The sequence below is a fragment of the Oryctolagus cuniculus genome, chromosome 5 (assembly GCF_051225735.1).
Source record: "Oryctolagus cuniculus isolate XC-2025 breed Fujian yellow rabbit chromosome 5, ASM5122573v1, whole genome shotgun sequence".
Taxonomy (NCBI): domain Eukaryota; kingdom Metazoa; phylum Chordata; class Mammalia; order Lagomorpha; family Leporidae; genus Oryctolagus; species Oryctolagus cuniculus.
In genome coordinates this window covers 117,628,273-117,646,890 of record NC_142871.1, presented here as the reverse complement: position 1 = coordinate 117,646,890, position 18,618 = coordinate 117,628,273, and the positions used below count along the sequence as shown (strand labels likewise).

The following is an 18,618-nucleotide window of genomic DNA, read 5'->3' as shown; positions in this document are numbered from 1 at the left end:
CTGCTCTCACTCTCGCTGTGTGTGTACATATGTCTCCCTCCCTTTCTCCCATTCTGTCTTCCAAATAATTAAATAAGCAAATAAATCTTCTTAAAAAGTCTTGTGAACACTATAAGGAAACAAGGAAATTATATAAAATACAATTATAAGTTAAAAATTTCTAAATACAAATTATCTATGTTACAGTTATAGACTTATAAAGTATCTGTTTGGGAGGCAAATGAGCAGGAGAGATAACAAAATATTAAAAGTGATGGCCGGCGTCATGGCTCACAAGGCTAATCCTCCGCCTTGCGGCGCCGGCACACCGAGTTCTAGTCCCAGTCGGGGCGCCAGATTCTGTCCCGGTTGCCCCTCTTCCAGGCCAGCTCTCTGCTATGGCCCGGGAGTGCAGAGGAGGATGGCCCAAGTTCTTGGGCCCTGCACACACATGGAAGACCAGGAGAAGCACCTGGCTCCTGGCTTCGGATCAGCGCGATGCGCCGGCCGCAGCGCACCAGCCGCAGTGGCCATTGGAGGGTGAACCAACAGCAAAAGGAAGACCTTTCTCTCTGTCTCTCTCTCTCACTGTCCACTCTGCCTGTCAAAAAAAAAAGTGATATTTTAGTGCATTTGAAAAATAGATAACCTTTCTCTTTTTTAATAATGCATTGAACAATACACTCATCATGGTAGGCTATTCAAAGCACCTTGTATGGACAAGTATTTCCTTATTCTATACTCTCAACAATTCTATAAAGTAAGTACTATAACTCTCATTTTACAATTGAGGAAAAGGAGACAACCAGAATTGAGGTGAATTGCCCACAATGATTAGTAGTAGACACAATCAATAAGTTCCAGAGCTGCCATATTAACCTGGCATCTGGCCACAGTGTCTACAATTATTCATCATACTGTGAGGTGTGCATGGCCCAAGAGAAGGGCTAAGCATTTTGTAGACAGCAACAACTTAATGCTCAAATTGTGGTCATTCTTTTAATAATTAAATAGTTTCTTCTTCAATACAAAGCAAAATTCTCGGAATCAGTACCAACTAACTGGCTGCCTGAAAGACACAGTAAGTCACAAGTTGTCAAGTACATACTGACCCTGGCCGCCGCGGCCAGCGTGCTGCGACCGGCGCACCGCGCTGATCCGATGGCAGGAGCCAGGAGCCAGGTGCTTTTCCTGGTCTTCCATGGGGTGCAGGGCCCAAGCACCTGGGCCATCCTCCACTGCACTCCCTGGCCACAGCAGAGAGCTGGCCTGGAAGAGGGGCAACCGGGACAGAATCCGGCGCCCCGACCGGGACTAGAACCCCGGGTACTGGCGCCGCTAGGTGGAGGATTAGCCTATTGAGCCGCGGCGCCGGCTCCCAGATCAACTTTTATCACTCCCCTAAAGTACTAAGTCAAACAGGCTTTTCTTCCCATTATACAACCGGAGTAGGTTAAAATGAACATTTGAGCCAAAAAGGAATTTTCAAATGAGTTAAATCTACAACTTTCTTGACTCTCACAGTGGACACGCAGTTTAAACAAGGGATCTGTACATTTAGCATATATGAGGACACTTCAAAAAGTTCTTGGAAAATGGAGGTGGACATTTTGTGTAGCAATTAAGACAGTGCTTGTCCTGCCTCAGAATCAACCCTTGGGACATTCAGATCTGACTAAAAGGTCCATGAGAGTCTCGCAGGCATGGAAAGCCATGACACGGTAGCAAAAAACAATCTAAATGAAAGATCCTGGTGAACAACACCCCAGCAGAAGGATCAGGCCATCAAGGAGAGAGGCGCCTTTCTCTGAAGGGAGGAAGGAACCTCCACTGTGATATGGCCTTGCCTAAACAAATTCAGAGTTGTGAACTCAAGGGGCTTCCATAGCCTAGACAGCTCATAGCAAGAGTCTCGGGTGATTGCTGACATCATAAATAAGAGTGCCAATTGTTAAATCAACAACAGGAGTCACTGGGTTCATGCTCCACACGCAGGATCTCTGTCCTTAATATGTTTAACTATGAAACTCAAAAACAACACTACTAGTCGAACAATACCCTATACCTGGTTTGGTTGTGTGAGTGCAACCTGTTGAAATTCCTGCTTAGTATATACTAAGTTGATCTTCAGTATATGAAGGTAATTGAAAATGAAACGTGATGAAGGGCAGGATGGGAGAGGGAGTGGGTGAGGGGAGGGCTACTGGAGGGAGGGAGGTCGGGGGTGGGGGGGGGGGAGCCACAACAATACAAAAGATGCATTTTATATTCTACTTAAAACTATTGGTTGAACTCTGTAATTAATACACAATTACTCTTAGGTGTTTAATTAATGCTATAACTAGTACTCAAATAGTATTTTACACTTTGTGTTTCTGTGTAGGAGCAAAATGTGGAAATCTTTACTTAACATACGCTAAATTGATCTTCTGTATATAAAGATAATTGAAAATTAATCGTGATGTGAAGGGGAAGGGGATAGGGAGAGGGAGAGGGGAGCGTTGTGGGTGGGAGGGAAGTTACGGGGGGGAGGAAGCTATTGTAATCCATAAGCTGTACTTTGGAAATTTATGCTCATTAAATAAAAAAATAAATAAAATAAAATAAAATAAAATAAAATAAAATAAAAAAGACAGTGCTTGGCACATCTGCATCCCACATCAGAGTGCCTGGTTTGAGCCCTAGCTTTGCTCTGGATTCCAGCTTACTGCTAATGTACACCGTGAGAGGCAGCAGGTGATGGCTCAAGTAGTTGGATCCCTGCAACCCATGTGGGCCACCTAGGATGCCGGATTGAGTTCCTGGTTCTCGGCTTCAACCTGGTCCAACTCTGGCTGTTATACGCATATGAGGAGTAAACCAGTGGATGGTAGGTTCGTTCTTTCTTTTCTTTCTTCCTCTTCTTTCTCTCTCTCTTTCTTTCTTTCTTTTCTTTCTATTCTTCCTCTCTTTCTCTTTCTTTCTTTCTTTCTCTTCTTTCTCTCTTTCTCTTTCTTTCCTTCTCTCTCTCTTCTCTCTCTCTCTCTTTCTTAATCTATTTATCTGTTTATCGCTGCCTTTCCAATAAGTACAATTAATTAGTGTAAAAGTTAAGTTTATTTTGGTCCAAAAATTTTTGAAATTCATGCATAAGAAGGATATTCAAAATGTTCATGGAAAATGGGTATTATGAAAAAATTATGCATAAATTTCAAAAAATTTTTACCAAAATTATCTTTTAATTTCAATTTTTTAGAAACATTTTTAAAAAATTATTTATTTGAAAGTTAGAGTTACAGCAAGAGGAGAGATAGAGGAAGAGAGAGAAATCTTCATCTACTTGTTCACATCTCAGATGGCCAAAATGGCTAGAACTGGGCCAGGCTGAAGCCAGGAGCCAGAAGCTTCTTCTGAGTCACCCACGTAGGTGGCAGTGTCCCAAGAACCTGGGCCATCTTCTGCTGTTTTTCCAGGCACATTACCAGGGAACTGGATCAGAAGTAGAGCAGCCAAGACACAAACTGGCACCCGTTTGAGATGCCAGAACCACAAGTGGCAGCTTTACCTGCTGCACCACAGCACCAGCCCCCTTTTACAAACGTCCCATAGATTCTTTGCTTAAACTATATTAAGCCCATTATATATGTGCAAGTGTATAAAAATCAAGTAGAGAAAGTACATTTGATAACCATGAGAAATAATACATCTGTAGTGTTTAAGCAGAATTTAATCCTGAGTTTCCTTGAGCCAAACAAAATGGGAAACAATCTATTTTGCGTCTCTTGAGATAATGACAAGATACTAAGCCTCCTATTTCCTGAGCACATATTAAGTCATTAACATTTTTAAAAATTCTATTACATTACATATTAAATGATGATAACATTGTACTTGCACATATGAACTATTCAACTTGGACCATTTCTTATACAGGAAAAACAAGAGACTTTGAGTCCCAGAAAGCTGGACAAGGAACTGAAGAACACAGCCTGTTTATCTGCCTCAGCATGTCTTGATTCACTGAAACGAACAGATTCTCCCATCACAAAGCACCCATTTATTTCCATTTACCCTAAGATGAGGAGTCTAGGAACAAAGGGGTGCAGTATGCCACCTTGTGAGCAGGAGAGGACCTGCAGTTTTCTGAATAAAAGCCAGCCCTCAACCCTAGTGAAAAAGAGAATTTGTGACACAGAGCATCCTGCACAATATATTTGGAGATGTTGGATGTGGAAGTACCTCTGTCCCCTCTCCCAGAGCCAGCCCTTGGCCACATAGAGAAACAGTAGAAATGGGTCTTTACTGGACACCTATAATGTAGCTGCAAAACCCATATGAAAAGTCATGAACTTGGAGTTGGTTAATCTGTGTCTGTCACTAACTACCCCAGGAGCTTTGCGCAAGCCACCTAATTCCTCTCAGCTGTATCTGCATACGAGAAACGTGAACAGATGCTCTACAGGGATCTTTCCAGCTCTAACAACGCAAGTTTACCTTTGGAAAACACTGCCCTCTCTGTAATTTTTTATTGCCCTTCAGATATCTGATCCCTTTTGTATACTGTCACCAATCTTATCTTCTGAAATATGGTTATGCTCTTGTCATTTCTGTAATAGAGCATAGAAAATCATCCACAAATGAAACATTTGCAAGCAGTTCTTAAGCCTGTAGACATGTTAACTCATTATTCATCCCACAAATGTTTGCTATGTGCTCCCTATTCTGTCCCATGCGCTCTGCCCCACACTATCCCAGGCACATGGAACTACTCGTTATTCCCCTAACATAACAGGCTTCTTTTTGTACCTCCTGCCTTTGCTTATGCTGTTCCCTTTGCTAGGAAGGACTTTCTTTCATCTTTCACATTCATCTCAGACAAGTCTTAGCTCTTCTGAAATTTTCCAGTAAGCTGTCATTCTCTAGCTGTCATCTAACAATCTGAACTCTGACCACAGTGTTTAGCACACTGCCTTGACATTAAATCTGTATACGTGTAGGGAAAAACTATCTTGAATATCAGGGCTATATTTTTTTCCCTTGCCATTTCCTTTCTCTCTATACTACCCCTACTACTCAGACAAAAGGCTTTCTATATGCAAGAACTTTAGCAGAGTTATAACTGCCAAAGTGAACAGAGACAGGAAGAGTGATTGTACAAATCTGAGCATCAAAATAGGTGAGAGTCACAACAAACTTCCAAAGCTAAGAGCTATGACAGAAAGACTATAATGGGTGTCAGGAACCTAAACATTTTAAACAGAAAAGCCAGTATGTATACTTAATGCAAAATACTCTGGAACAAAGACATGAAGGATCACACTCCTATTCCCACACCCACCAAGAGGTTGGATAAAAGAATTAGAAATGAGGGCCAGACTTCTGCCACTTGCCATTCTCCAATTAAATCCCAGGTGGGAGTGAAAATTTATATCCCACTTTTCTCTGTAACCTGGAGACAGAAGCAAAGTAGAGGAACTCTGGGCCAGTGGCACGGTAGCAGTAAAGAAGATGTGATGTGTCCTACACGAGCCAGAGAGGCACAGGGCGCCTCTGAGCTTCCCCAGAGTAGCAAAAAGAGCAGAACCCAGGAGGTCATGTGCCCCCAAGAAACATAAATAATGGACAGAACACAACAGTGACCTCTACAAAGGGCCCAGAAGTCAGAACAAGGAGGATCAAAATGACCACTGACCAGGCCCTCTGTGGATGGCTGCTATCAACACTGGAACCCTTCCCCGTACATTTCTTGCCTTTCTTTGTATCTCCTATGGCTAACACAATGCCAGTAAGTGTTTGTTTTTTGAAACAGTGTAGGCAGGTTGATGAAGCAGTGAAGAGTTTTTGTACCCTTTTCTTCACTGTTCATGAAACAAACCCCCAAGCACTATTAGTAATAAATCAACTCTAACCCCAGAGTTCCGATGAGGAAATGACAAACAAAGGACAAGTACAAAGGAAGTCAACAGCTTTAGGGGAGACCTGAGTACAGAAACAAACACTTGAAGCATTTATGATTATTAATATTTTATTAATTAGTAATGGATAAATTAATTTTTCTTCTAGCATTTTATATAATCATTAGGTCATAAATATAAGGACAATTTCCTTTCAAATATAAGTGCCTAGTAGCTCTTCTCACCCTCTACAGCCAACTATCTACTAGAGTTATGTGCCAATCCCTAGCCCCATCCTTGCTATTGCACTCCACCCTGCACAACCCCTTCCATATACCATACACTGTGATCATATTTTCAGCATTTCCATCTACATGAAACAGGCCCATTTTGCCAGCAGAGCTCCCAGGGACTGGCACTGGGTCAGGGTGATCAGGTGACTAGAAGGCAGCCATAATACAACATTGAGTGAATGGACCAAGGGCCATCCATTTTCAGGGGTTGGGACTTATGAACCTCTTGGGCTTATGTAAGAATTCTGAAGCACCCAGAGTATCAATCCTATAATATAGAGCTCTGAGGATTCCATGTGTGTCTTATCGGGGGTCCTAGGAAGTGGGGGGAGTTGGGGACCAAGACTCATGGCCGGGCACTGGGGTGAGGTATGGCACTCCTCTAGCATCTTCAGTTGACTTGGTGGCAGCTCTCAGGCTGCATAGCGGACGATGGGGGTGACACAGGTGCAGCCAACGGTCACCCACACCTTCTCCAGCCGGAAGGATCGAGAGCAGCCCTGGGGCTCCCTCCGGAGAACCAGGAACTCTTGCTGGATGGGAACGGAGTTCATGGAGCTGTCTTCCTCCCCCTGGGCGTTGATGCAGCCTGAGTGCCTGCATCGTGCCTCTGCGATCTCCGAGGGGAACCGATGGGGGTCCCGGGTGATGCTGCAGGAGGAAGCCAAGGCAGAAGGGTGAGGCCAGTGGAGGAAAACCAACAGAGAAGGGGAGCCTGCTGCACTGGACATTGCCTGAGAGGGAGGCAGTTGGAGTAACCCAGACTGTGACGCGGGATCTGGAGCCAGATGCTCTTGGATTCATACACAGCCCTCTGGCCTTTGCTGAACTCCCTAAGCCTTATCCTCGGCTATGAAATGGGGACTCTCAGATACCACTGCCTCCTTGGACTGCTGGGAACATTCAGTGATACAAAAGCACATTAAAAACCACACTATACTATGTAATCATTCAATTAATTTTAGATTTTTACTTATTTCTACTTGCATTGTTATGATTATAATTGTTGTTCATCCTTCACCTAGAGACTGAACATCTCTAGTGGCAAGAACAACCTACAAGACTGCTGCTTGGAAAGGAAAATCAACGGCCCAGAGGACTGTGAATCAGCACCTTCTCTCAATTTCTCTCTCAGGGAGGGCTTTGGTTGTGGAGATTGAGATACCACTTGGGACTGCAGCAACCCATTTCAGAGCACCTGGGTTGGATCCTGGGTCCTCTGCTTCCCATCCAGCTTCCTGCTAATGTGCACCTTAGGGGGCAGCAGATGATGGCTCAAGTATCTAGGTCCTTGCCATCTACTTAGGAGAACTAGATTGAGTTCCAGGATCCCAATTCCATTCTGCTTATGCCTTTCCCTCTCCCTGTCCCACACATAAATAAAAATTAAATTTCTCCCTCAACAGGCTCCTCTACTGGAGGCACAAATGCAGAAAAGTCAATCCAGTCAACCTGCCACTATATACACTTCCCTCATGGGGGAAGCTTTGTGGCAACCCCAGAAGCATCTCTATTTAGGCTTACTTTTGGAGGGTATAGGTGGGTGTCTGATGTGCCAAGAACCTCTAGAGACAAAAACCACAAGATTATACTCTGAAAGTCCCCACTCAACACCCACTTCCTAATATAGCCCTTAACTTCCACTGCTTCCTGAGCCCTGCTCCTTGAAGGAAAATATCTGATCTGATGAAACTCCTTAACCTTAGACCCCCCAGGTTTCTGCTACCCTTATGCAGAGGTAATTTTGTGTGATGCTTTATACAGTCCCCTCTTCCAACATAGAAAGTTTGTAAATTTCTACCCAGGCCTGCATGAGGCAGGAAAAAGCAAAGAGTGGAGAATGTGGAAGCAAAATCTCAGGATCTTTACCCACACAGGTGGACCTAACCTGAAACAGCAAAATGTGAACACCCAGAAAAAGTGGGATTTCTCTGTGTTCTAAATTTTCTACTTTGTGATTAGATTAAGCTAACCTATTTTTCAAAGGAATGTGAAAAATCAGTCTCCCTTGCACTTACTTGTAATCCCAGGGGGAGATGGAGCGGTTCTGGAAGTCATGTGTGATGGGAACTCCGTGGTTTTGACTGAGGATGCGAATGTCAACTCTCACACTGTTGTCCTCCAGAGGGGGACAATTCCCAGGCTTTAGGAGGGTAGCATCCTCCACTTTGGGATTTTTCCGAGCCATCCCCTCCCTCAGGAGGGTGAGCCCCAAAATCAACAGCAGCAGAGACTTGACCTGGGAAACAGAGGAGGTTGCAGCTGGTTAGATATGGGAGCCACTTGCTGGCAAGAGGTAACAGATGCTCTTGCTAAACCAAGCACTTCTAGTCCTTGGATGGGATCAGGTCTTCTCTCCCGATCCTAGGTTCTCATCCACAAATGAGAACAGTTAACCGTTATGCCTGAAGATATCAGGATACCAAACTGAGAACCAAGTCAGCCTGGCGACTGAAGCCCTCCATAGACTAAAAGCTCCTAAACAGGGAGACAGATGTCAGGGTCTGAGTCTGGGACTGGGGTTTAAATCCTGTCCTGGCTTCCCAGCTGGATAATAATATTTTATAACAAAGTTAACAAGATTAAATAGAATGTTCTATGTAAAGCATCCTCCAACAAAAATAGATTTAATAAATAACAGCTCTTGTCTATATTTCCAGCCTTGTAGTCCACAAATCCTTCCTTACAGCTACCTTCCATCTAAAATACACTGTCCCACCTCTGTCTATCAAAACCCCATTCTTCCATTATGCTGCTTCTCAGATGTAGTCTCCTCTGAGAAACATCTCTAAAGTGGTTCAATCAGAAGTTTACTTTCCTAAAACTATACAGCTTTTACCATTTAGCAGTCAAACAGCATTTTTTTTAATTGTCTGGAAATGTATTGTTTGAGTTCAAGTCAGATCTATACCCATTAGATTCTAAGTTCCCATGGGAGAAAATGCATAGTGCAAGTGTTACATAAATACTTTCTGAAAGAATGAGTAGGTGAGTAAATGAATGAGCAAAACAATACTTTAAATTAAGTAATATAGTTAAGTTGAATGTGTTAAGAGAAACATTATGCAAAACCAACTATAGCAAGGTTCTAATTATCCATACTAATTGAAAGAAGCAGGAGCATTAATGATGCACAACAAAGAATATGGAAACTATTTCTCTTTAACTCTGGGAAAAATTTTTTTAAGATTTTTTTTTATTTGAAAAGCAGAGTTACAGAGAGAGAGGGAGAGAAAGAGTGAACTTCCATTCTCTGGTTCACTTCCCAAATGGCCATAACGGCCAGGGTTGGACCAGGCTGAAGCCAGGAGCTTCACCCAGGCCTCCCACATGAGTGCAGGGGCCCAAGGACTTGGGCCATCTTCTGCTGCTTTCTCAAGTGCATTAGCAGGGAGCTAGAATGGAAATGGAGCAGCCAGAATTCAAACAAGTGCCCATATGGGCTGCTGGCATTGCAGGTGGCGACTTAACCTCTTATGCCACAATGCTGGCCCCAGAAAAATATTTTTTATACTTATATGGATATATCAGTTCATCTGGTGCTATAGGAATGCACAAAGAATCAAAGTGCTTTGTGAAGACCTAGCTAAAAGAAGAGCTAAAAACCTGGCTGTCTACCAAAGATATATCCCACCATCATTACTAAACCTTCCTGCACCTGGACAAGGCCCTTGATGACACTGAACAGGAGCTGAAGCTCTGGGAGCAATTTGTTCACATTCACATCTTGAAGAGGCCTTCTTCTTTTTATATAATGCAGACATTGGGGACAAAAGTGATCAGAGTAAACCAAAAGGTCATGGCATCAATTTTTGAAGTCATAGCAGCTGATACAAAAGAAGCTGAAAGCAAGATTGACCTAGATAACCCAGAATGAGACTGATTTGCCTTCAGATAATCAGCACTCATCTACTTTCAGCTGCACAATCATGCATTGATTCATTTAACAACTAGTTTTTGTCTCTAGTGGCTCAGGGCAGGGGCTCTAGAGGCAGATGGCCAGGGCCTGTTGAGGACTCTTAGAAGCTGTGACTCAGTTTCCTCCACCAGAAAGTGTGAAAATTTGATGAGATGATCCACAGAAAGCAGGAAAAGCCCTGACAGCACGTGGCAAGTATTCAATACAGGTGGCAATTATGAAGCTAATATTATGATAAGGCTGGAAAATGGATGAGAGAGATGTGAGATTTACCTCATTCACCTCTGTCTTGACTGAGCACGACATTGTTGTAAAAAGAAAAAGGATACCAACTTAGGTAAGAGGATCCCTGCATCGCTTCCCAAGCCTATCAATCACTTCTTTGGGTTTCTGAAGTTAATCTTTTCTGTATGATATTCACAGAATCACTTCTAATTTTCACTATCAAAATGGTAAAGTAACTGCACCTTGGAAGTTATGTACATTAGCAATAACTACCATGCTTTTAATAGGTCATTATATTCATTTTTATATGAGGTTCCTAAAAAAAGTCATGAAAAATTTGTTTATTTTGGTGCATAAATTTTTCAAAATAAAAACATAGGTGGGATCTTGTGGAAGTTAATATATAGAGTATATTAAAAATAAAGTTTAATTTTGACCCAAAAGGTCACAGAAAATAAAAATTCTGAAAAAATTTTATGGATGACAAAAAATTTTGCAGCAAAATAAATATATTTTCACTTCATTTTTCTGTAAACTCTTTGAAATAGCCTCATCTTCTTAGAATATTTTAGAAACCACTTTCACATCTCATATCTCTATGGCTGCAACAGCTCGGGCTGGAGCAGGTCAAGGCCAGGAGCCTGGGTCTCCTTGGCTTCTGGGTCTCCCATGAGAGTGCAGGGACCCACACACTCAGGCCATCTCCCGCTGCTTTCTCAGGTGCATTATCAGGGAGCTGGTTCAGAAGTGGAGAAGCTGGGTCTAAAACCAGTGCCCATTATGGGATGCCAGTGTTGCAGGCAGAGGCTTAACTGGCTATGCCACAACGCCAGTCCCAACCTCTCAGTTTCTAACCCTATTCCTATTCCCCTTGTAGTATCATATTTCTTGTTGACAACTCAATAGATTTCTTTAGATAAACCAGAAATGGAAATGTCTTTGGAAAAGAAAACTACCCAAGAGATTTGCTTGGATGCAATGGTATTAAATTCAGAAATCTTGCCTCTTAACCACTCAGAGAAGCGTATAGTACTTGCAGCCAGAAAACCTGGGTTCATGTCCTAGTTCTTATGCCTACAGTGTCCAGTCATATTAAATAAATTACTTAATTTGGCTTTTGCTCATCTGTATAATGGGAAAAATAATCCCCACTTTCACTGAGTTCATGAGAGTTTTAAGGGTAATAATAACACCATCACTAGTTATAGCTAACACTTATTGGGGTTGACATTGTGGCACAGCAGGTTAAGCTGCCTCTGTGACATGGGCATAACATATGAGTGCCAGTTCAAATCCTTGCCCCACTTCTAATCCAGTTCCCTGCTAACATGTCTGGGAAAGCAGGAGATGATGGCTCCTGCCCCTCAACTTGGGAGACCTGGATGGAGTTCCAGTCTCCTGGCTTTGGCCTGGCCCAGCCCTAGTTGTTGCAGCCATTTGCAGAATGAACCAGTAAATAGAAGATCTCCCTCCCTCCCTCTCTCTCTCTCTCCTTCTCTCTCTGTATTCTCTTTCCCCCATCTCTCTACTTTTCAAGAAAATAAATAAACCTTTTAAAAATAATTAACACATTAAATGCTCTATCTTTTCCAGCTGTATGTTAGAATGGCCAAATTAATTAAAAAACTAAGCATGTCAGATCTGTCATTAGACAGTATAGAAATCCAAAAGTAGCAAGTAGGAAAGTCAGATCTCTCTGACTCCAAAGCCTATATTCTAGGTATTGTATTTTATTTAATCTCTTAAGCTCTCTAAAATAACAAATAAAGATAAAAGTGTCCCCATTGTCATATGTCATGTACCTCTTATGAAATCTAAGCTCTTTTATATTTCCTTTATTTTGTAAAAGGAGAAAAAAGGGCACAGGTAAAAGATATATATATATATATATACACACACACACACACACATATATACACACACACACACATATGCAATAAACAGTAAGCTAGGCTCCTACCAGTGGGTAAGAATTTTAGGTCAACCTAACCCTATAATGGGTGGCCACAGCAGAGACCATAGCAAGTGTCTATGGTCCCAAGACCTGTACATGCTAACAGCACTGCACTAATCACCAGGCAAAGAGCTGTGCTTTATACCCTACCATAACTTTTCTAATTTTTCCTCCACCAGATCCCAATCAAGCCCACTTCTTTAGGAATTGGCTCTTCTGAAATCCCAGATGACTGTTGTTAAATAAGAATTGCTACTACTCACCATGGCTGTGTCATTCATCATCTTCATTGTCATTTTGCTCTGGTTGCTTGCTTGAGGCAGGAAGCTCTCCTGTGATATTGTCTCCCTGTGTGTGTCTGTGTGTGTCAATGACAGTACCTGTCGGTTTTATAGCAAACACTGTCCTCATTTTGATTGACCTGCTTACTGTCTTTAAGTTGTGGTTTACCCAGAGCTACTGATGAATGCAGACTCTTTTTTTCTATTCCACTTCCTGAAGGGGACGCAAAGGGGGACCCTAAAAGGAGATGACGGAAAAAGGACCAAATCTTCCCTTTCTTCTACCCCACTCCACCCCCACTGCACTAAATAATAGTGAAATTCTTCACTGATTTATTACAGAAATGAACCATGTCACAAATTACTGTCATGATTGCCAACACCCTTGTCATGAACCACATGCTCTATTTTCCAATCATGCAATATGAACCATGATTTAAATGGGAGATAAGTCATCCTTACAGAAGCCTTGGTATTAAACTAGGGAATTATCTTTAGCTCTATTTTATGGATAGGAACACTAAACAAAAGAAATGAATGGCATCGGTGAGAGATTCAGGAATTATTTCCTTAGGGTGTTTCATGGTCTCCAGGCACCAATTCTTTTTTAATCCTACAGTTACACTCCCACTAGTACTTAATAAATAATCATTATTCATTCAACATATCAATGACCATTACCTTCACTATCTCTGTTCGAGGATAATTTTTTTAACCAAAATGAATTAGCAAGTTAGACACTCTGGCATATAATTTTAAATGACCTGCACAAAGTTAATTTGTCTCAATTACATTCAGGTCAACAAAAATTAATTAAGTATAGGATATCTATCAGGAATTATACCCCAGGGTACATATATTTATATATATTTATTTATATTTAAATATATTTATTAATATACTTATTCATATATTTACAAACAACCAGCAACTTACTTTTAAAAAAAATGTTAACACTAGGTATATGCTTTTCAAAAGGCAAGGCACATTCTACAGAGCAGAGTCATTTTCCTCTATCATAACACGTTTTAACAACTTCCCTCTATTTTAACTGAAGAAAATGAAGAATAAGCTGTACTTGGGTTCATTAGGAGGCCAAAACTACTCAACATTCTGTAGTCACAGTCTTTTCATCCACATTGATCCTCCCCTTATCTATGGAGTCCTCTCTGCACCTCCCTTCTAAAACAATCAGAAGTTAAACTCCAAGATAATTTTTTCAAATCATCCTCTCAGGACTTATCCCTTTCTCATCACCTTTTCCCTTATGTTTAGTCTATCTTGCCCTTGATTATGTGTTTTAGAATGGGTCTATAAGGACTTAGTTTTGGGGCAACTTTTGCAATCTCCAGGTAATCTTATCTACCCTCCTTATCTAAATATATACTCCGAAATACACAGTCTACGTTATAGCAGTGTATTTTCTATGCAAACACATCCTCAAGTTCTCTAGCAAATCCATTCTAGCCAGACTGATGATCCTAAGCCCATCTCATAAAGAATTTTCAAGGCCTCACAAGATATGACCTTCCGTATACACAGTGAAGGTAGCTCCATGAAATCAAGAGCCATGCTTTCAGCTTTGCTTATTTCATTCATGCTTCCAAAGAAAAATATCCAATATACCCCTTAAGTGGGTTGAGTGACTCCCTTTCTTCAGTGTCTCTTCCCCATTCAGAACTATCTCTCAATGCATAGAAAAACCATTTCTCTTGAAGGAAGGAATAAACAAATCGCTTCAAACTAGGAGTTACTAATTCAGCAAAAAACTAATTCTTCCCAGGATTGAAGGGAAGGATGAAGTGGCCCTTTATGTAGAGAGGGAAGCAACACGGACTTTTACATTCAGTGGTTGTAAAGTTTTTCACACATACCTCCATACACATCACAGTAAAAATATCTATCAGGATGCCAAACTAATAACTGATCATTATTTCATCTAACATGTATGGAACATCTCTTGTAATATAAATCATGTACAATGCTGGGGACACAATGAGCACTCAGCTGACTATGGTAGAAGCTCTTCACTGACTTGCTCTCCACCACTCATGATTCAGGCTGTCACCAGCTGTTAGAGCTTCAGCGATACACTGGAGCTGTCATTCAACACAACACACTAGGGACCAGGCCACCTTAGATTAATTCCAAAGGCTTCCTAAAGGCTCCCCAAACGAAACATCAGAAGACTTGTAGTTTTAGGAATGAATTTCACACAGCCTTACATGTGCCAAAGTAGTAAAGCTGGTTGAACACTGAAATCAATGAGACTTTTATTCTATGTGTTTCAAGTGATACTACATATTTTGGGGGGCTACTATTAAAGCTAATAGAACCACTATTAGAGTCTACCATAATTAGCTCAAAAATCTAGTCATGGAAAGAAAATGGACACACATGTATTAACCATTAAGATAATAACATGAAATTATTGGGGCTATTGATGGTATAAATGTACACATTTAGCTTATAAATCTAATTTTCAGAAGGTTTTACCCTCATTCCAAACAAGGCAAATCTAATCAAACTATGCTGCCATGACATAGCAGTATATCTGGAGATACAGAAATTGATGCCCAAAAGTAAGGTGCTACCATAACAAAAGAGTAAGATAATGGCATTGTAACAATGTTCAGGTGGCAGGTCATGAAACTGAAGGGCGATAACAGATGATCCATGTTATACAATAGCCAAACATTTTGTAAAACTATTGCCTCTGGTAATTTGGGGCAGATCTTGTACCCAATAAACTTGTAGCTCTGGAGAAAGAGGTTAGAAAACCTCTTTGTTAGTTGTGTGTTCTGCATTTGGCAAAGTAACACAAGAAAAATAAAAGCTCAGGGAAGAGTTGGCCAGTTTACAAATAGAAATGAAAAGGAATGAAGTCCAGAATTCAGAGCCCTGCAAGGTTGGGGGTGAAAAAACACAACTATTTACAGTCTCCAAAAGCAGAAGATTGAAAAGGACTTTGAGAGAGAATTTCCCAGCAAAATCTTTCAACCAAATAAATTTCCTAAGGGCAAGAATCAAAATGAAGCATCTAGTAAATCCTTTTAATTGAATAATTAATTTCAATTAATTGAATAAAAATCAGAATATATAACTTTAGTAATCTACCATTAATCAAGAGAAGGAGAGAAAGTCATAAGAATCAAAAAGCAAAGAAATAGAGGTGTTCTAGGAATTATGATCCCAAAAGAATTGACTTAGATAAGTAGTTTGCTGGACTTTTGAGAGAGTTCTCAAAATTAATCAGGAACCAACCACCATCAGTTCCTCAACCGCCTAGAAGCACGAACTAAGCCCCAAGAAAGGTGTATTCATAAATATCATTTCATAGTGACCAAGAGATTATTAGGAGAAAAGAGTTTTAAATCTCCTGAGAGTGAAGCCACGGGCCACAGAGTAAAAGAGAAGTGAGACCTTCCCCGAAATCAGAACCAGGGCTTGATGAAAGGACCTTCCACAAGTTCTGGCTATGAAGCCCAAAGTCAGTCAAGCAGGGTCTCAGAATTACTATATAACAGAACTCCTATGCAGCTCTCATGATTTCTCTTTCCTAATTCAAGTATTTATTGATCTTTTCCCGCTCTACCTACTCAGACCTTATATAATGAACTATAGTATCCATAAGCCAGTCCCCAAGACAAAAACGTTTTCTCTGATATGTGGTAGCAAATATAGAATACAAAAAAGTATAAGAATCAAACTGACGTCTTACGATTTGATTGTTGTTTATGGCTTTTTTTCTATATTCCTGTGGAACAGTGATCTTTCTCTACTTTTTACTTGTTGAACGTTATAGTTAGTGGTACATGAAGCCTGTGTTTACAAAGTAAATTTTAAGTACGTTATTGCAAAAATTAAAGGAAAGGAAAAGGAAGGGAGGGAAGGAGGGAGAGATTGGAAGAGAATGGGAGGGAGGGAAGTATGGTTATCTTCTTAGGATTCTATCTATAGGGGCTGGCGCCATGGCATATTAGGTAAAGCTGCCAGCTGCAGTGCTGGTTCAAGTCCCAGCTGCTCTACTTTTGATCCAGAGTATGCCTGGTAAAGCTACAGAGGATGGCCCAATTGCACTCAAGTGGGAGACCCGGAAGAAGCTTTGGCTCCTGGTTTCAGATGGGTTCAACTCGGGCTGTTGTAGCCATTTGGGGAGTGAACCAGTGGATGTATGATCTCTCTTTCTCTTTCACTGACTCTGTCCCTCTCTAACTCTGCTTTTCAAATAAATATATATATATATCTTTAAAAAAAAAGAATTGTATCTATGATAAAGAAATCATGGGATATATACAACATGGAATACTATACAGTGGTAAAAAATGAAATCCTGTTGTTTGCAACAAAATGGATGCAAATGGAAAGCATTATACTTAGTGAAATAAGCCAGTCGCAAAAAGACAAATACCATATGTTCTCACTGATCTACAGTAACTAATAGAGTATCTAAAAGGTAATCTATAGAAGTGAAAATGACACTTTGAGATGTGATGATTTTGAACAGCACTTGTCTCAACTGTTGAGGAACAGTTTTTTTTTTCATATTATTTGTTGAACTCTTTACTTAGTATAGGGTTAATATTATGTATATAAAGTGAATTGAAAATAGATCTTAGTAAGAAATAAGAATGGGAATAGAAGACAGAGGAGGAATAAGGGTGGGAGTGGAGTAGAAGGGCAGATAGGGTAGGAAGAATCACTATGTTCCTAAATTTTTACCTATGAAATGCATGAACTTTGTATACCTTAAATAAAAGGTTTCTGGGGACAAAAAAAAAAAAAAACCGTATCAATGAAATACCTGAAATCTGTTCTATCAATAATTTTTTTTCTTTAAAAAATCTAGACTTTAAGCTAAGTGTGGGATGGGTATTTTGGGTATTTTTCCTAAGGGGAAGAAGTGAAGGACTTGGAACCAAAGAATTGGTGACAAGTTGACAATGCTAGATGTGATTCATGTGCATCAAATAGTATCTTTTTCTATTTCCAGGAACATGGGCAGTAACATGTCTTTGCTGCCTTGCTGGTGACTTGCTTTAGCCAGTGAAATCTGAGTGGTTGTGAAGTGGGTTATTTCCAGGCAGAAGAATCTAAAACCCAAGTGACAATCTCCATGACCTCTCTTCTCCCACCTTGGTGAGCATGGAATTGTGGGAAATGAGTCTGGTAGAGGGCGGGGCCCCATCAGTCTACAGCTGTGAGTGCAATAAGCTGAATCTCCCTGTTGATTCACACCGGATGAGAAAGCATGGTCAGAAACAATCACCTGTTCCTGTAAACTGCTGAGACTGGCAGACTGTTTGCTACGGTCGCATATCCTGGTCTGAAGAAACAGAGACCTTGAAGTGTTGGTAGTCTTTTCCGTGTATTTTTGCTTTTTATCTGAGCTCTGGTTCCTCACTAAAACAGTCAGTTTAACAATATAATCATACATACACTAGATTTGAAATGTTTTAAAGAACTGAATTCAAAATATAAACTGAGACTACAGTTCACTACTTTATTCACTGTAAACAATTTAACTCCAGTCTACTTCCATGTGAAATCAAAACATTCCTAATTTCCCTGAACACTTATTTATGTTAGAGTCAGGCTTTCTGAATACAGCTTTAGATCATTGGGCCAAAATGGCATCAGAGTTGTACAACTTTCCTTTGCAAGCTTCAAATCTTGTAGTTCTTCTCTCCCGCAAGCACAAAAGTCTTCCTCTGCAACGTCACACAAACTAACTAGACGTATGGTTTACTCATCTTTTGAATCTCGGAATCATTGCAGCCCCATCCCCTTTCATAACCCTACGTCGTGGTTCTCTGTCAAAGAAAAAAAAAATGTGGTAACCTGACGGCACTTGTTACTGAGAAACTGCGGACCCCCAAAACCCCACAGAATCCTTTTTTCTCCCTTTTAGTGAAAAAGATTGTTTCCAGATCAGAATTCTTGGAACTTGTTAATATAGTTTTTCCTATTTGAGTCAAATATTCAAAGTCATCATGAACTTTCTAGAATCTCCACAAAATCATAAACCATGGCAACTAACATTTATTTTTTAAAATACTTAGTTAAGGCCAGCGCCGCAGCTCAATAGGCTAAT

General features: G+C 40.7%; 1 protein-coding gene across 1 annotated transcript; it reads right to left on the bottom strand.

Annotated features, from left to right (window-relative positions):
* Nucleotides 1–5,965: 5,965 nt before the first annotated feature.
* On the bottom strand, nt 5,966–12,632 carry IL17F (interleukin 17F). Its single transcript, XM_008263041.5, has 3 exons — nt 12,507–12,632; nt 8,164–8,384; nt 5,966–6,796 (listed from the first exon to the last, which is right to left on the bottom strand). The coding sequence occupies exons 1-3, from the start codon at nt 12,537–12,539 to the stop codon at nt 6,559–6,561; spliced, it is 492 nt and encodes a 163-aa protein (XP_008261263.2). The 5' UTR covers nt 12,540–12,632; the 3' UTR covers nt 5,966–6,558.
* Nucleotides 12,633–18,618: the final 5,986 nt, after the last annotated feature.

Coding starts and splice junctions, on each gene's coding strand:
- IL17F (XM_008263041.5), bottom strand. CDS start 12,539: ATGACAATGAAGATGATGAATGACACAGCCATG. Junction 8,385..12,506: donor TGATGAATGACACAGCCATG/GTGAGTAGTAGC, acceptor TCTGTTTCCCAG/GTCAAGTCTCTGCTGCTGTT. Junction 6,797..8,163: donor ATCTCCCCCTGGGATTACAA/GTAAGTGCAAGG, acceptor TTCCTCCTGCAG/CATCACCCGGGACCCCCATC.